General features: G+C 32.9%; 3 protein-coding genes and 1 long non-coding RNA gene across 4 annotated transcripts; 3 read left to right on the top strand and 1 right to left on the bottom strand.

The window, feature by feature from the left end:
* Positions 1–2,308: 2,308 nt before the first annotated feature.
* On the top strand, positions 2,309–3,258 carry LOC148789476 (uncharacterized). The gene is made up of 2 exons (XR_016067475.1): positions 2,309–2,872; positions 2,986–3,258. It is a non-coding gene; the product is annotated as an uncharacterized LOC148789476 (long non-coding RNA).
* Positions 3,259–5,093: 1,835 nt separating this feature from the next.
* LOC105160180 (mediator of RNA polymerase II transcription subunit) lies at positions 5,094–5,872 on the bottom strand. Its single transcript, XM_011077449.3, has one exon. It carries the CDS (start codon positions 5,737–5,739, stop codon positions 5,293–5,295), a length of 447 nt encoding a protein of 148 aa, XP_011075751.1. The 5' UTR covers positions 5,740–5,872; the 3' UTR covers positions 5,094–5,292.
* Positions 5,873–11,041: 5,169 nt separating this feature from the next.
* Positions 11,042–13,433, top strand: LOC105160171 (C5orf35). The gene is made up of 4 exons (XM_011077443.3): positions 11,042–11,199; positions 11,442–11,536; positions 11,949–12,220; positions 12,346–13,433. The coding sequence occupies exons 1-4, from the start codon at positions 11,170–11,172 to the stop codon at positions 13,161–13,163; spliced, it is 1,215 nt and encodes a 404-aa protein (XP_011075745.1). The 5' UTR covers positions 11,042–11,169; the 3' UTR covers positions 13,164–13,433.
* A 549-nt stretch (positions 13,434–13,982) lies between these two features.
* LOC105160163 (heavy metal-associated isoprenylated plant protein 21) lies at positions 13,983–14,844 on the top strand. The gene is made up of 3 exons (XM_011077432.3): positions 13,983–14,156; positions 14,308–14,383; positions 14,455–14,844. The coding sequence occupies exons 1-3, from the start codon at positions 14,082–14,084 to the stop codon at positions 14,763–14,765; spliced, it is 462 nt and encodes a 153-aa protein (XP_011075734.1). The 5' UTR covers positions 13,983–14,081; the 3' UTR covers positions 14,766–14,844.
* The last annotated feature ends 3,185 nt before the right edge of the window (positions 14,845–18,029 follow it).

Genomic DNA, 18,029 nt, shown 5'->3' with positions numbered 1-18,029 from the left:
TTAAAAATGTTTTATAATTAGTAAATGGAGGGGTGGAAATGTATATATTTAAAAGTTGAGGGGGGAAGGGAGAGTGAATATGAAAGGAGAGTAAATGCAAAGAGGAAGTGGTTAAATGAGTTGACAAATGAAATGACAAGTCGTGATTCAGTCATCCCAACCATCAACACCTGTAGGAAAGAACCCCAAAGGCTTCATCAAAACAGGGAATATTATCTGTGCAAAAGGACCAATTTCTCATCTCTCATCTCTCCTTCTTCTCACCTATCTACATTACCACTTTCTTGCAAACTCTATCCTTATGTTTGTATTTGTGTTTTGAATATTTTATTTTATATTTTAAAAATAATAAAAAAAATAAAAATAAGTAAGTATGTGTTGAAAATAGATAGTATGTTTGGATTCGTGTTTTGAGGTAATTTAAAATATTTTAAAATAAATAATGTAAGTTTAATATTGGGATATGAGAGATAAAAATTACTATTTATTGTCAAATCATATCTCTTTTATATATATATTTTTATATATAAATATTGTATTTTTAAGAAACAAAAATCACTGTTTATTGTCAAATCATGCCTCTTTTATATTATATATATAAGTGTATATATATATATATATTATATAGAAAGTTCAAAAATAAAAAAATATATAAATAAGATGTAAAAATATAAAAATAAATATTAGTTGTGTTTTATATTATCTCAAAAAATACGAAAATATGAATCCAAACGTAGTGTAAGGTACCCTTTCATTTCGTGTTCCCCCTCTCCTCTCTTTGCAATTCCACCATTTTTGGACTATGACCAACTTCCTTCTTCTTCATACATCCCCATGCCTCATAACTCATCCATCAATCACTACTACTCTCTAATTAAATCAAAATATATTATCTATTTTCTTTACGCATATAATTTCTTAAGTATTGAATATTTTTTCATTCTATATTTCACACAAATTCACGAAATTAACTTATTTGTCTTGATATTAATGTGATTTGAATACATCACAATTACTGATAAAAGGACAAAAATCACCCCCACCCCCTGCCTAAAAGCATAATGCCATTCATAGGCCAAGAGCTGTGTTATTTGTTCCCACATCGAATCTACCTGACTCGACAATTCGATTTGGCGACCCAATATTTGATTAGTTGATTATTTAACAAAATCAAGCTCAAGATTACCCTATGTAACTCAGACAAGTGATTAGATTTGATTATATAAATACATTCAACCACTTTTTCTATTTTATTATTTTCAAACTTATTATTTTCAAACCAGTATTTTATTCTTTCATCGGACCTCGAACTTACTTAAATATCATACAAAGTTTGCTATGTAAAAATACCCAACAATCTTATCTCAAATTCTCTCAAATTTTTTATTTGAACGATCGTTTGAGCGAACTTGATGTACTCCTCGAATATAAGTCTAGGTGCAATTACTTACATAAACAAATGCATATGTGCTACGATTTGGGATGTGAAGATGAATTGAAGGCAGTCATAAGACTCATAACTGATTAAATTAAAGGAACACAATGAAAGGATCTTAAGATCCAAAGTCAAGACAAAAAAGATTCAATAGAGTTGAGATGAATTGAAGCATAAAAAATTAGAATATATGTTCAGTCATTACAGAACACAAAGTCCAATGTATCTTAACTTACTTTTATGCATTTTATATTATACAAAGCACAAAATCAACTACACTAATCACCTTTATTTACCGAAGATAAAGAAACACAACTTAAAAATAATCCAAACAAAGCCAAAACCTTCACGTGCAGCAATAGAGCTGGCCAAAACCTAGCTAAGTTACTAGTTAATTATCCAAAATATACCATAGTAAAAATCAATTAATTAACAAAGGAACAAACTAAATAAATAAAATTAAAGAATGATGTGAATTAGGGGCTAGGTAAGGGGTAGGGGTAGGGGCTGATATATAGACCGGGTACAGCACATGAGGAAGAGGGGCTTAGGTAGGTTTGATGAAGCCTTTTATTGTTATCTAAGCTTTGCACCAATTATGGAATACTATGATTTCGTGCCTAATTGCAAACGTTTGAACAGTAGCGACTTTAGCCCTTTATGGTGAACCATATACAGCTGTTTGATTAGATGTATAAGGAGTGTACGAAGTTGTCTTCTTCAAGAGTGTATTGTCCAAATTTTCAGAGCTGATATCATCATACTTCATCAGTACGTACTACCATTGTGTACTATATATATATGTTTATTATTGAGCAAAATCTCTTCTTCTTTTTCTCATCAATTAAATTAAAAGAATATATTTTTGATATCTGCACGAAATCCATTTCTCAGCCCACCTCAGATTTTCATGTCTCCTGATTTTCTCCCATATATATATATACATACCCACCCACCATTCTTCATCCCTACCCAAAGTACTTCCTGACCCCAGACAAGGCTGATACTGAAAATTTCACTATATAACCCTTTTCTTTTTAATTAGTACATAGAGAAATTAAGGGAGCTTCCTTCAGTCCAGTCCGAGGCAGTTTGAGAGCTGGAACCTCAGCTGCTGACTCGTTGGTTCACGAACCCATCATTGAAGTATTTAATGGAAGATGGGTTTTTGATCCAACGATGCGGGAGCTGTGTTCAGTTTTTCCTGTCGCGTCTTGGACTGAAGGGAGCTCCCTATTGTTCCTCAATTTTATATTTCAATCTGTGGTTGTTTGGGGGCAACTAAATATAGCAGAAAATGTAATCTGATCAACTGCCAATATACGTGTCTATATACCAAAAAGAAACACACTCATATTCTCATCTCTGCTTATGCATCAATTCAAGTCATTTTGCGTAACTGTTCCAACTCATTTAGCCCTTGCAATGTACATAAATGTGAAGACATGTCTTCCAACTTAATTATATATTGATTTTGATCCATACTTGGATGTATGCATGATGGGCACTGCAGATTCTTTGACACACATGTTTTCTAAATGTGGCTGCAGGTAAATGCATAGAAGAATTCACGTGGAAGGAAATTGATTCTTTCAAGAGCAATACCGCATCGATCGGTATATAGAATGTGGATTGAATCAGAAGAATTCAAAACAAATTCCTACCTCCCTTTCTATCCTACGGCTCGATCCCTTCAAAATTCGAGTCAGGTTTCTCGTTAATTTGAGTTCAAAATATTCAAGTGGTTTTCCTTGTTGACGATGTCATTGATGTAGATAAATATACATGTTAGTTACATATGAAGAGTTTGAATGATTTACAAATTTCAGTATCTCTTCTTTATAACAAAACGCTCCTTGAAAACAATCAAAATTAACAATACGTCACGCACGACATGGTATCCTCAAAAGTTCATTTGTTGCTTCATAGATAATTATTCAAATTCCAGAATGGTAAATATTGACAGCTCGTTTACATAACTGCTATGCTTCTGGGAATACATGGAATGTGATGAAATGATGATGTCAAAAGTGCTACTTAGGCAACATGTGTCTACTTTAATTTCTCTACATTTATTAAGTTAATCACCAATATGCACTAATCATTATGTGTATGTTGGCACATAAGCTCTTTTCTCAAGTACTACTGCTCCACCAACTTAATTTCTTAGTAATTGTGCTAATAATGTTCAATTTTCATCAAAAAGCCTCTAAGATCACCTCTCACATATATATATATATATATAGTATGAATAGGGAGAAGCCACTTTAAACGCTCCGCTGTATTGACTGAATCACTCTGTCGATCAAACTCGCTTTCTCCATGCGAGGCCGAAGTTTGAATAAATCCAAAATCATCTACAACTAGCTATCTAGATTGTACCGTATTCCCTGGTCTGTTGAGAAAAATACTATCTAATTCATAAATTGTAGCGTATCCCTTGATATATCTTTTTTATTTGAAGTGAACAACTTGTGTTAAACTTTAGCGTGGTCCGTGTTGAGTTGCATTTCATGAATACAAATTTAGTCGATTTTGCATTTTATATAAAATTAATTAGTAGGTTGACAAGTATAAAGTGCTTGGCCATTAAAATATATACTGAGGCAGGAAATAAATTATTGGGTAAAATACCACTTTGTCCCCCTGAATTATTCCTAATGTAATATTTACCTTTTTAAATTAATAAATATAATATTACCTCCTTAGTTGGATAAAAATACTCCTCATATTTTGAATAATTATATTATTCTTAATATATTTTAGTATTTTATACATTAAATTATCATCAAATTATTTTTTAATTAATCTTTTTAATAAGGAAAGAATTTAAATTAAAAATGAAGTATAAATTAATATACATAGTAGATATATAATAGATATAATATAACGTCCAACAATCCGTATATGCTTTTTAAAAGAAATGGATAAATATATATGCTTAATTAAAAGTTAAATATTTTTAGAAAAAATGAATAAATATAATGTTTTTTTATTAAATATTTTATCATAATTTTTAAAGAAAATATATTAGAAAAATCATATAATTACTCATTTTTATCTAAAAGAATAAATAGTTAATAACTTAATTTTATTATCAAATTGATAAAAAAATTTCATGAAAGTTTTTTGTGTACTTTTTTACTCATTCATTAATTAACTTTGAGTCTATAAAAATATAATAAAATTCAAACTATTTAATTCACTAATTATATATTATTTTATTATAATAAAAAGATATTCTTTTAATTAAACTTAAAATGCAAAATTGTTAGAAAAAAAATCTTTGAACTATATATATATATAATATAAGAGTAATATTATCCAAAAATTTAATTATAGGGGGTAAATATTATATTTATTAATTTAAAGAGTAAATGTTACATTAAGAATAGTTTAAGGGACAATTTTACAGTAAATTATTTTCTGATTATTTTTCATTACCTACTTCAACGCTCACTGACTCACTAATATTATCTAATGTACTTCTTCAGAATATATAGAGGTTATATCTGACTTTAAAACCTCCAGAGCGAATATTGTCCGATTTAATAATGTCAAATACTGTAAATCAGCTGATCAGATTAATTATGAATATTAAAAACAACAGAAATTAATATATACACACACATATATATATGTATGTTCCGAACAAACATTGAAAAAGTCACCTGTTCAAAAATAATAAGGATGAACAAGTCATGATACACAGAAATGAATCAAAGAATTAATAAAGTAGCTACCCCACGTTGCATTTATATATACAGAAAGGTGAACCTGCCTGCCTAATTATGTCGCCGAAGAAAAAGGAAAGAGTCAAGAAATGAAAATTGAAACATATATTATGTTGTTCTGACTTAGGTCATGAGATGAATCCCAGATAAAACTCCTTTGCTGAATTCCAAAAAATTGTACATGAGCAGCGCAGTTGAGGTGGGCACGCTGAATGCAATTAGTGCAATGATGGCCAAGGCCAAGCTCGGCCTTGTCTCCATCAAATAAGACTGCAAATGCCCCATGGCGTCACATATGATGGAATCATAGCTGGTGTAGAATCGCTTCTCCCAATCCATCCACTCCATAGGGGGCTCGTAATTCCTCTCCATCATCTTCATTTCGTGGATTCTCTTACGGAGAACGATCAGGTTCTCGTCCACCACCCTCCCGCTGAAGTTCTGATTGTGGGCTTCTTTTCTAGCTGCATATGTTTTCGTGGTGCAGATTTTTCTCGCGTTTGAGTTTGGTTTGATTAATAATCGAGTTCTTGAAAATGGGTCGAAAGAAAGGGAAGATATGAATGCCATATGGAAATTTGAGGAAATATTGTAAGCTATTGTATGTATGATGGATGATGGACTGAAATGGGTTAGGAGTAGGAGCGGGGGTTGTGTATTTATAGGGAGGTTTGAAATGATTAGGGGGGGAAGGAGTAAAGAGTCGTGTGGTGGCCATGTGAGTGTCCGGGATGCCTTAGGGAATAAGATATGTAGGAAAACCGTGTTTTTTTCTGACAGGGAGCCGCCCCCTGCCCTTCGCCGCTGCACTAGGCTAAAAGCGCGTTTTAATAGTAATTCACCCAAGCAGATGCGGAGAAAGCGGGACTTCAAAATCTGATGGTGATGGGGACATTAATTAATTGTTACTCCATTGTTAATTCACGCTCTAGAAGAGGGAGGGATATACATCTACTCCAGACTTTGATTCAATTTCTGGATGTTCTCTACTAATTTTTCTTTTTTCATATATATATGTAAAATAATTTAATTGCTTTGTGTGGAAACAGTTTGGTTCCAAACAGAACATTAATTAAGACAAAATTAATTCTTTTTTTCTCTTCATCATCAAAATTAATAATGATCCAATGATCATAGCATAAAAAACTCAAGACATTTTAGATGGGATTTATTATTTGATTTTGATTTGCGTGTATATATATATCTATACTATTAAAAAAAATATTATCTATATTCACAATGACGATTAATGATATTACTGCACCAATTTTTTTTTTTTTGAAGTAAAAAGTAACCTTTAGCTATTAGATAATAACTTATATAACTATCCCAATTTTAATATTTATAATGTATTGGTGTACGTACTTTTGGTTGGTGGTGACTGAAGTAAAGGTGAAATTAGAGACTGAAGATGTGATGTACCAGGAACTAAAATGAATTTTCAGTTGAAGGAAGGTGGGTGGCGGTTTGGATATTGGATTTTAGCATTTGACTTTGTTTTGGTCGGCGAATTGTTTAATTTTAGGGTATCTCTGCCACTGAATGTAGATACTACTTTCAAGGCATTCTTAATTGGAGTTGCAACTGATCAACTACTTCTTTTAATTTTTTTCATTTTATAATTATTACAAGGAAGCTGATATCAATTATCTCTTTTTCAAACAAAAATGATTGTAATTAGTTTTTCTATAGTTTATTATAGTTGTAATGACAGATCCTTCCACCCCACATGCATATACATATTTATCTAAATTAAAGGACAAAAAATAAATTAAAATTATTTATAATCTTAATTTAAAGCGCACGTAATTAAGTGGAGCGACGGTGGTAATTCCGTAGCTATAGAATTAATTTGGGGAATAATATATATATATATGAATTAGAATAATTAATTAATAGTAGTAGCTCCTTTTAATTAAATAATTAATTTCTTTGGTCTTAACAGAGCTAGTTGGATTCCATATAGCTTTCTTCCTAAGTTTAACAAATACAGCTGCTTTGATGAGAGGAATTCTATATGTTTTTCTTACATATATATTAATTACTCCAGTTTATCGGAAAAAGTTCGATCTTCAAATTCGAAATTTTAACATATATTATCACGTGTTAAACTCATATACACTGGTTATATGATTGATCACTCTCCTTATCTATATACTAATTACACGTCAAATATATTATACTTGTCATATAATTGATTTAGACAGATATTAAATCACATCGAAAGTTACTTAATTATGAAGCTGGCTACCTGTTCTTCCATAGCAAAATGTACATGCAAATGGAAATGTAGGGCTGTATCTATAATTAATGAATGGGGTTAACATATAAAATTCAAAGGAAACAACCTAAGTGCAGATCAAACAAAGACATGATTAGCAATTCCTAGAAAAGAACGTAATACTAGTACTAAAGATGTGGATGTGGTAAACATGAGAAGAGCCAGCAGAGCAAGAACCAAGCTAGGTCTGGTATTCATCAGCAAAATCTGCAAGAACCCTACTGCTTCGTACACATCGGACTCATAGTTATTCTTGCACCATTGCTTTTCCCACTCCATCCAACTACACTTGGATGTGCAGATCGCTTGATTTAATTCTTCCTCCTTTCTCTTGATTTCATGAATTCTCATTTTGAGAACAATCATGTTTTCATCGACAAGTTTGTGATCGTGCCGGCCTTTTTCCCTGTTGGCGTCCCTTTTTATTGCACGAGGTGAAGTAGCCAAGCTGGTCGTCTTTCTTGGACTCGGTTGCCGTTTTGGGGACGTCGTAAAATTGCCGGAAAAGGGAGGTGGGAGGAGGAGGGTCTGAAGGGAAGTTGTTTGCATGTTTGTTGGATTGTGTTTTCAGAAGGTGATGATCAGAATAAGATGTGATGATTGAGTTTTGGTGCATGGTGTACTTATAATTAAGGAATGTAGGGGGGAAGATAGGATAAAACGTGTGGGGGAATTGATGGTGATGGAGAAATCATAAGAAGTGGCGTGTTTTTGAGGTGAGAGGGAATGAATACGCGGGGACGTACAGTGGTGCAAAGGGGAAACGTAATGGTAATAACCTTCCAAACAGAATCAACTTTGATTTAATTGTCTAGAAATTGAACAGCTGAGCTGGGGTGGCCTCGTCTTATTCATAAAGTAATGAATGTAGTGCATTGACGGCGGCCCATTCACTAATTAAAGCTATTAAAGTGTGTTTTAATTTTGCGGGAAACCTGAATTGAGTAGTACAAATTTGATGTGTTCTATGTCTTTATTTTCCATCCTCAACATTAATTTCCTAATTATAGACTATACTTTAAAACTTCAATTATATAATTAGGTTTCTCATAATAATTAAAACAATTATAAGTGTTGGAATGAGAGGAAAATGAAGTTTTCGGTGTATAAATAAATATTGAGATGTGGTTACTCTTCAAAGTGCAATGATGAATGTATTTCTAGCCGACTCCTTCAACCATTGGAATTTGAAGTGAGAATATTTTGGAATAGGGATGCAGACGAGTCGACCTTTTTTGATGAGTATAAGCTTGAGCTCGAGCTTGATTCCTATATGATGAGCTTGAACTAGAGTTGATTTTTTTTTTTTTATTAGATTAAATCATGGGAATCACCAAATTTTTATATAAATTTATAAGTAATAAAATAGATTGCATAATGTATACTATGCTATAAATATACCAAAATATAGTATGAAATTTTAATTTATTGTTATAAATATAAACTACTAATTAGTTAAGTAGTAATATAATCCGTAAAAATATACCAAAAAAAAAATTCATACTGAACAATTTAAAATTGTACAAAAGTATTAATTATCTTAAATAATACAATTAAAATATAAAAAAATATTTTATAGTTGATGTAACTATCATCTTGATGTAAATTTATATATTTATAAATATTAGTGTTACATTGATGTAACTAACATCTTACATTGTTGAACAACATGGGTTAATTGGACCATCAAAATTCAGATCAAACCATTAGATATGATCAAACTTATAGAAAAATATATTTAATAAAGTTTGGACTTATTGGATACGGATGTCGAGATATCGTACTCGGAACATAAAAATAATCATTCAAGACAATGTATGGTTGAATCATGCCATGTGATTTCAAATCATATCGTCTGATATGATCTAATGGATAAAGTCTTGTATATATTTAAATTTGATATAAATTGGGTGCACAGATTTTAAGATATCCTAATTATTGATTAAACCTTTTGATCTCAGTATATATAATAAAATAATAATTAAAATAATTAAAATTGTTCAACCATCACTATTATTATTATTATCATTATCTTTAAATTAATTAATAAGAACTACTAAATTTCAATATAAATTTATAAGTAATAAAATATATTGCATAATGCATAGTATATATCTTGATATAAATATAAAACTAATAAATAGATAAAGAATAAAATCATAAGTGAATTACTTATCAATTTAAAAAAATTATAATACAATACAAATATATATATTAAAATATAACATAAAGTTTATACGTGTCATATTAAATAATAATTTTAATTATAAAAAATATTGTAATTTACTAAGTTGTTGATAAGATTTATTTTTGTATAAAGATAAAATATATAAATAAAAGTACCATAATTTATTATTATTCAAAATAAATATATGTATTCATTAATAATTATAATATATGATCAATTTTGAGTATAAAATTGATAAAAATTGAATATGAAATTAAATATATATACATTTTATGAATAAAAATATATATAAAAAATAAAAAAAACTCATGAGTCGGATAAAAATAATTAAGCTCGAGCTCGAGTCGATTCGACTCGTGTACCACCCCTACTCCAAGAGTCCTTTCTTCCCATGGAATTAATTGAGAGGATTTTTCCCTCAATGCTTCCTAGATCCCCAAGAATCCTATTTGGGGCGTGTCACGTGTGGACTTCTCCTCTGAGTGGGCTTGCCGGCGCTCTCGCCACATGTCGATGAGGCTCCCATTTCCTGGCATTTGTGCAGGTCAGCTGTGACGGAAAACGATCTGACAAAACTTCTGGGTCAAGGCGGCTGACTTCCTCCGGCTCTCATCGGGCTAATGGACCAATCCCACTGGGCTCCTTCCTGTTTTGGGCTGCTTGTGCCTTTGGGTACCATTCAATAATGATGCGCACCAAATGAGACATAAGCAACGGATATACTATTGAAGTGATTGTACCTAAGAGTATTCGTATTTGAATAAGCATCAAAATTTAAAATAGACATACATATTTACAGAAAATGTGTTCAGAACTGAACTTTTTTTCTGGTGGAGATTTAATCATTTTACAGAAGTTGATAGTTCATATAAGTCCATGCTTTATTTAACTAGGATTATTCAATTAGGTGAAATTTTTTAAAAATATAATAAAAAAAAGATAGAAAAATTAAAAGATTTGGTAGAACAAAATATCACATTTAAATTTTTATTATAGTTTTAATATAAATTTAAATACTGGAATGAATGTCAATTTGCAAATTTTAATTTTATAAAATTATTACTCTTCATTCTCATATATTTTGATTTCAATCTCATGTGGTCCTCATATCTTTTTCTATCATATTTGGTGTGGTGGTATATTGTCAAAAATTGAATGTTATGTTATCAAAAGATCGATAGAGTTCCAATTGATAAAAAAAGATACAATAAAAAAAATGGAACTATAAGATATGTAGATTGTAGATTACAATTTAAATGAATTTCATATATTTTAATTTGATATTTATTACAAAACTGAAGTTCCATTAAAATATTGATAGACGTAAACTAATTGATTTTATTAGCAAAATTCTGAACAAAAAAAGACTTAATGAAAATATATGCCTGAACCCCCACATTTGCAGTATTTACACAAAGCTTCCCCGACTTTTACCCTTGTTTGACTTTATAGACTCTCAAGATCGAACACCCAACTTCACTCAGCACTCAGCAGTAGAGTGGGCGCAAATTTCTGCAACCATTAGCCAGCCATGGCGTTTCTGTTTAAAAGATTTCAAGAGGTAACTTCTTGGTATTCTTGTTTTAATTGGAAAAAATGTTGGCAATTCTCATTCTAATTGGCATTACAAATTCAAGGAATTGCTTAAGATTAGCATCCTAATCTCGTCTAATTTAGTGCCCATGTTCACGACGGCTTGTAAAAATCGTTTCTTTTGGAGTATTTCCACTCAATCTTTGTCTAGCTGTTGTTATGGATTGAAATATTACGTGGAATGACTGTGTTATTAAGTGTTTAATTTAGGCAGTCAAAGTGCTTGCGAAAAGTCCCACGTTTGCTAAGGATGGAAGGCACCTTCAGTTCGAAGCCGATATGAACCGGCTTTTTCTTTATACCAGGTGAGTGCCATTGACATTTTGAGCTAACATTTTTCAGCGTGATTCGTTCTGCAGTTTAGTACTGAGCGGGTAGTGAATTTTCCATTCAAATTTTATTCCATACTTGTGTCTGAATCACTTTTATAAAATGGCACTGTACAGTATGCAGTCAAGTGATTAACTATGCAGCAATATCCCTTAAACTTGTTTGAACAGGGAGCTAAACTTAAACGGCTTTTTGTATACCTTGGTTTTGTTTTAGTTATAGTAATGGTGCCTTTTAGTAATCTGTATGTCGGCCCTAGCAGTTATCTGGGAAGCTATAACATGTGATGTTACCTGATCCTATTACTGGATATCACACATAATATTGCCTTTGTTTGTTTGCATTTGCAATGTGGTCCGTTTCCTCATAAACGAATTATATATTCAGCTACAACCGCTTGGGAAAGAATGCTGATGAAGCGGATGCAGATGAGATCATTGACATGGCGAGTAAGGCCTCTCTAGCTGAGCAGCAGAAGCAAGTTCAAGAAAATATTCATGAACAGTTAAGTAACTTTTGCATGCACATGGATGAAATTCTTCTCCCTGATTCAAAGACGGGCAGTGGCAGTCCTGACAAGTCTTCAGAAAGAAATGCTGCTCCCCGACGCAGTGGTCTTGGTCTTGCTGTTGGTGGTACTGCTACTTCTGATAATCCTGGTGAGTAACATCAACATTCGACTTATGCTGCTTCTTAAATGAACAAATAACTTTTGTCGAAGACTTCAAATAAGTATTCGATGTTGATGTTTGCCTCCGGAAATTGATGAGCGCATATGTACTAGGCACATCTGTGGTGGAAACAAAGCCATTAAAGCGTTTTGAGCTCTCACAGAAACTAAAGGATTTTACTGGATACACTCTTGAAGTCAAGCCATCTCAAATTCAACACGAAGATGCTGGCCAAGGTTTATACTTGGATGGCGAAGCTGATGTGGGTTCCGTGATAGCTATATACCCTGGTGTGATATACTCACCTGCATACTACCGTTACATTCCTGGATACCCAAGAGTCGATCTACAAAACCCTTATTTGATCACAAGGTATGATGGAACCGTGATCAATGCTCAGCCTTGGGGTTCTGGGGGTGAAACTCGTGAAATGTGGGATGGAGCAAGCATTCCAGAACCTAGACTAAATGCTGATGGTGGTGAAACTGGTTCAGACCGAGTCTGGAAACTGCTTAATAAACCTCTGGATGGTGCAAAAGTAGGGAGTAAAGGAGAAGTACTGGAGAGGAGAAATCCTCTGGCTTTTGCTCATTTTGCCAACCATCCAGCCAAAGATATGGCCCCCAATGTAATGGTCTGCCCCTATGACTTTCCTCTAACTGAGAAGCAAATGAGAACTTACATACCAAATATCTCATTTGGAAAAGGAGAAGAGGTAAAAATGAAGAAGTTGGGCAGCTTTTGGTTTAAATCCTGGAAGTCGAGCAGCTTGGTGACAGATGTTCCTATTCTCAAGACTCTAGTTCTCGTGGCTACCAGGGAAATCTCTAACGAAGAGATTCTCTTGAACTACAGGTTGAGTAACTTGAAACGACGACCTTCATGGTATACTCCTGTTGATGAGGAAGAGGACCGAAGGAGGTGGAGCTAAGCCAAATTGGTAGGAAGGGTCTACTTTAAGCACAGCAGTTTTGGTTGAGACTTAATTCCAACATTGTACTAGGAGGATTGACACGAGCAGTAGTTTTTCGTTTCCCCTAGTTTTAGATTTGAGCTGAGTTTCGCTCCTCACCGGTTTTAGTTTGGTCTGTATTGATTTGGCAGAAAGAAGAGTTCACTTGCCAGATTATCATAGAAATCCATTCATAAAACCCAAAAAGGTGATCGTTAATGGTGAAATTAATTCACCAAACAGTACAAATTTGTGTTACGATTCATTATTCAAGAAACCAATTTTTCGTAAATTATTTATTTGATGGGAAGTGGCATAGTGTCACCGCGTGAACAGCTTGTGATTCTAAAGCCAGTATGCGCAAGCTGTAAAGCCCCCTTGCATTTGAATTGTTAAATTGAAATAATTCTTTATCGCCCCTTAATATTTTCAAAATTATATAAACAACCCAATTATATTTATAAATTGCGTGCTCCACATAGTGAAAGTCCCCATTAAGTCTTGATGAGACCCACTAAGCTAAAGCTAGTAATTAAATTTGTTGATGATGCCTTATATCAATTTCATAATTGCCAGCGAAACTACAGTTTGCACTCCACCCAACATTAATTCATTGCCAAATTCCTTTTCACATCACAAAAATCCGCGTTCCAAGTACAACACGCGAAATAATAATTTTCAAAAGTCATAAACTGGATGGGGGGGCAAACAATTAAAATGGCCAGACCCCACTTGTCCAGCCTCATATTAGATTGCATCATGATTAGGTAACACAAGTCGCTTGCGTGCTCACATCAATTTCTCATCATAAATATATAACACAGTACGTACCTCAAATATCAAATTTATACATCCCAAGCTCCAAAGGGAAAGAAAGAACGAAGTTGAAAAAGCAATATGGGTTTTGTAGACCATATGTCCGATGTATGTGCAGTTACAAGCACCAGAAACAGCATACGGAAGCCAATGCAGGTACGTACCCAACTACTACCTATATATCCATCATCATGTCCATTACACACAATTACCATTCTATTTCATTATGTTTTTTTTGTTAAAATACTTAATTTCGTATATTTTATTAGGATATATACATACTCTTTTAACTCAAATTTGCATGCAGACGGTTGAAATCAAGGTGAAAATGGATTGCGAAGGATGCGAGAGGAGAGTTAGAAACGCCGTTTCCTCAATTAATGGTATTTCCTCTTCCTTTTGTTATTATTTTGTTAATTGTTGTAGGTAATAAAAAATGTTGGAACTAATGTAGGTGTAAGATGTGTGGAGATAAACAGAAAGCAAAGCCGAGTTAGAGTAAGTGGATACGTGGAACCAAACAAGGTGTTAAATAGAGTGAAGAGCACGGGAAAGAAAGCTGAATTTTGGCCCTACGTCCAGTACAACTTAACATATTACCCTTATGCTCTTGAGGCCTATGACAAGAAGGCACCATCCGGATATGTGAGGAATGTTGCCGAGGCGTTCCCAGACCCATTGCCAACCTCAAATGCCCCTCACACTCTCCACAACTATACCACACTTTTCAGTGATGAAAATGTTGATGCATGCTCTATTATGTGACACCCCAATTTTTATTCAATACATTTCTTGTCTCTTTATATTAAAAATAAATAAAATCCAGAGAATTAAATCATTCCTATATGTTTTTTGTTCATCCATGTTGATATGCCGTATGTACGTATATCATCATGTAAATGTATATTGGTGTTATGAAAAAGAAATTATATCGGAGTGCTGAGGCCCAATGTTCCCAAGTAAGTAAACAGAAGGCCCAAGTATACTTAATCTATAGGTGGCAAATGAGTGGGTTGTATTGGGTTTATTACGGATCGGATTTAAATTTGTTCAAATATATAGATCGGATTTAAAGAAGTTCAAATGTATGGGTCGGACCGAAAACGAGTTGGTTTGGGTATCATTAAGTTCAATGCAATAAAATTTCTTTTTTCTTTTTTTTTTTTATAGAATTTTGAACTCCCATCAAATCTCATCGACTAATTTTTAGAGGGTTATGTGCATCATTATGATATCATATATAATTATGTATTGTTAGTCATTGATAATTGCTTTTCTCAATATTGCACCAGTTTTTTTATTTGTTAAAATCTCAGTTCAACCTTGTTCGATTGATTCTAACGAATCAATATCTTAAGAAGCAAATTTACTATTTAACATAATTAGAGGCTATCATGCTTCTTCTTTTTTTAAGCCAAATTAAAATATATTTATTGAAAAAATATTATATATATATATATAATTTTAAAAGTAGTTTATAATAGTGAAGATAGTGGTATTTTTTTTTTTCAATTGTATAGTATTATTAAGAAAAATAGTATTTCAAGTATAAGGGCGTGTTTAGTATGTTGCACTAGGTGAAGTGCAGTGCAATGTTTACAAAATTTGAGGTCCGCCCAAAATGGTCTCAATTGGGGCGGTGCCGTATATAGCTACTTTTACATGCTACTGAATGAACGTTAAAGTGTTCCTTGTGGGAAAGAGGGCTGTAATTAGAGAATCTGATTGCTCTCAATCTTTGATCTTTCTTGTTGCTTCTCATTGTAGCCTTTTCTCTTCTTTAATCTCTTGCTCGCAGGAGTTTTCCATGTAAACGTAGACTTGGAACTAGGAGTGGCAAAATGGGTTAAGATCCATGGGTTTAATCTAATCCAGCTTAATTAATTTTGATTTGTGTTGAGTTGAGTTGGTTATATTTTAAAATGAGTTGATACGGATTGAAATTAAATAAAATTATATTTTGTATGGATTGAATAAGAGTTGCTGAAAGGTTTAATATGGGTTTTAATGGGTTCAACTCATAAACTAAAATAAAAAATAACTAAAAGAACCCACAAATTTCTTCTTTCTCCGTATACACACTCTCTCTAACACACACACAAAAAAAAAAAAAAAAAAGCTCACAACTCTTTTTCCTTCATACACACACGCACACACTCTCACATCTCTCTTTCTCTCACACACAACCCTCTTTCTATCGCACACATGTACGAAAATTGTCTCTCAACTAATATAGAGAATTTGGTAGCACAACTTGATGCGGTGTTCATTCAAGGTAAACATTCAATATGTTATGACTTATTTTGATAAAATATAGTATTATGTTAGATATTTAGTAGATTTTTTTACGTTTTAATTTAGCAAATGAATCTTAAAAAATATAGTCATTAAATAGAAATGACGTGTAATACAAGTTTAGTTGTATTACATTATAAGTAGTAGTTATATTTTTTAATAATTCAAATATTGTTCTTTTTTATTTTCATTGTGTCCAATTTGAAGTATTTAAATTCAAATTGATAAAATGATTTATATTAACTTGACCCAACCCTTCAATTAGACCCATTTTAACCTCGACCCATTTGGACCCAACTCACCCATTTGCCACTCCTACTCGGAACAACAGATGGCCGTCACTGTTTCAGGAACTTTGGATTCTGCAACTCTAGAAAAGAGACTAGTGAGGGCTGGTAAGCATGCAAAAATGCGGTTGATGATAAGAACAACATCGAAGGGCAAAAGCCATGTCAATTTGCTTTCATTTCTGAGGAAGAAGGCAAGTGCCTTGATGATGATGAGGACGAGGAGGAAATGAAACATATCAGGGATAAGATAATTCAACTTGCTTTTCTCAAGCAACAAGCTGAAGCTAATGCCAAGAAAGTTAACAGGGCCATGGCTGCAAAGATGAACTTGTCGAAAAATCAACTCAAAAACAAGAAACAAAGGGATAAAAGCCATTTTCTGTATTCCTCTGTATCACCAAGATGCTGTGATTCCAGGCTCCTTTTAAATTACAGCGGGAGAAGTAAACACGGATTAACTACTATTAACAATGTTTAGTTAATTCTAAGTGATCTCTAACCAATGAAAAGTGCTATTCTACTTACAAAAGTAGTAAAAGTGAAACAGCGACTGTGTGTGAGCATACAAGTGAAGAAAACGTTATTTCACTTAAAAGAACAAAAGCGATACAGAAAGAACGTGCTTCTTCCTGAGGCAGTGACAAACCAGCTGAATGCAGTCAGAGCTTGCAGAGCATGAGCATGAAGAGCTGGCAGAACATGATTTCCTTCAAAACTAGAATGCTGCTGCAAATGGGAATCATAATGCTGGAACGAAAGGAAGCCCGAGTCAGAATATGGTAACTAAGGCTAATCTTGGCGGTGGGCTTGATCAAAACACACTGGATGCCCTGAAAAAGAACAACAAACAGTTAGCTGCCGGTGGAAACATGGACCACCTTGGTGAGGCGAAAAGGGCAAATGACATCGGCATTATGATGAATCCTACCGGTTTTCATGGAAATGGTGATAAGACATAATTTAACACGTCTATGCATGTCTATTTTGGGAGGATTTTATTGCATGCATCTTTGAATTATCCATCTTTCGAATGTAAGAGTTGTTATGACAAGATTTGATGAAAATAGAGACAAAATGGTACAATTAGACTAAAAAAGTAATCAAGAAAAGAAGGACAAAAACAAACTTGAATACTCAATAAGACGTGATCACTCCCTATTGATTGCTCGAGTCTATTTGGACGAAAATGGATAATTTGAAAAGATTTGTTACCGTGATTTGTTTCCCTTTTCAAACCGCAAGTTGAAAGGCAAGAGAGGACGTTTTTGGTGCTATAAAAGGAGTGTGAAGGCTGAAGATCAAGCATACAATTTCATATTTTTATTACTCTATTAGTTTAGGTCATCTCTCCTCTTTTTCTTTTTCTTTTTTTTATGTTTTTCAGTAGGATTTTCTACACAGATGATATTTAGCTAAATCCTTTTCTTTTTCAAGAAAAAGGTTA

Source organism: Sesamum indicum, linkage group LG1 (assembly GCF_026168435.1).
Source record: "Sesamum indicum cultivar Baizhima isolate 11 linkage group LG1, ASM2616843v1, whole genome shotgun sequence".
Classification (NCBI taxonomy): Eukaryota; Viridiplantae; Streptophyta; class Magnoliopsida; order Lamiales; family Pedaliaceae; genus Sesamum; species Sesamum indicum.
The sequence above is the reverse complement of the archived record's forward strand: the minus strand, read 5'-3'. Positions and strand labels throughout refer to the sequence as shown.

Coding starts and splice junctions, on each gene's coding strand:
- LOC105160180 (XM_011077449.3), bottom strand. CDS start 5,739: ATGGCATTCATATCTTCCCTTTCTTTCGACCCATTTTCAAGAACTCGA.
- LOC105160171 (XM_011077443.3), top strand. CDS start 11,170: ATGGCGTTTCTGTTTAAAAGATTTCAAGAG. Junction 11,200..11,441: donor TGTTTAAAAGATTTCAAGAG/GTAACTTCTTGG, acceptor TGTTTAATTTAG/GCAGTCAAAGTGCTTGCGAA. Junction 11,537..11,948: donor CGGCTTTTTCTTTATACCAG/GTGAGTGCCATT, acceptor TTATATATTCAG/CTACAACCGCTTGGGAAAGA.
- LOC105160163 (XM_011077432.3), top strand. CDS start 14,082: ATGGGTTTTGTAGACCATATGTCCGATGTATGTGCAGTTACAAGCACC. Junction 14,157..14,307: donor GCATACGGAAGCCAATGCAG/GTACGTACCCAA, acceptor ATTTGCATGCAG/ACGGTTGAAATCAAGGTGAA. Junction 14,384..14,454: donor CGCCGTTTCCTCAATTAATG/GTATTTCCTCTT, acceptor GAACTAATGTAG/GTGTAAGATGTGTGGAGATA.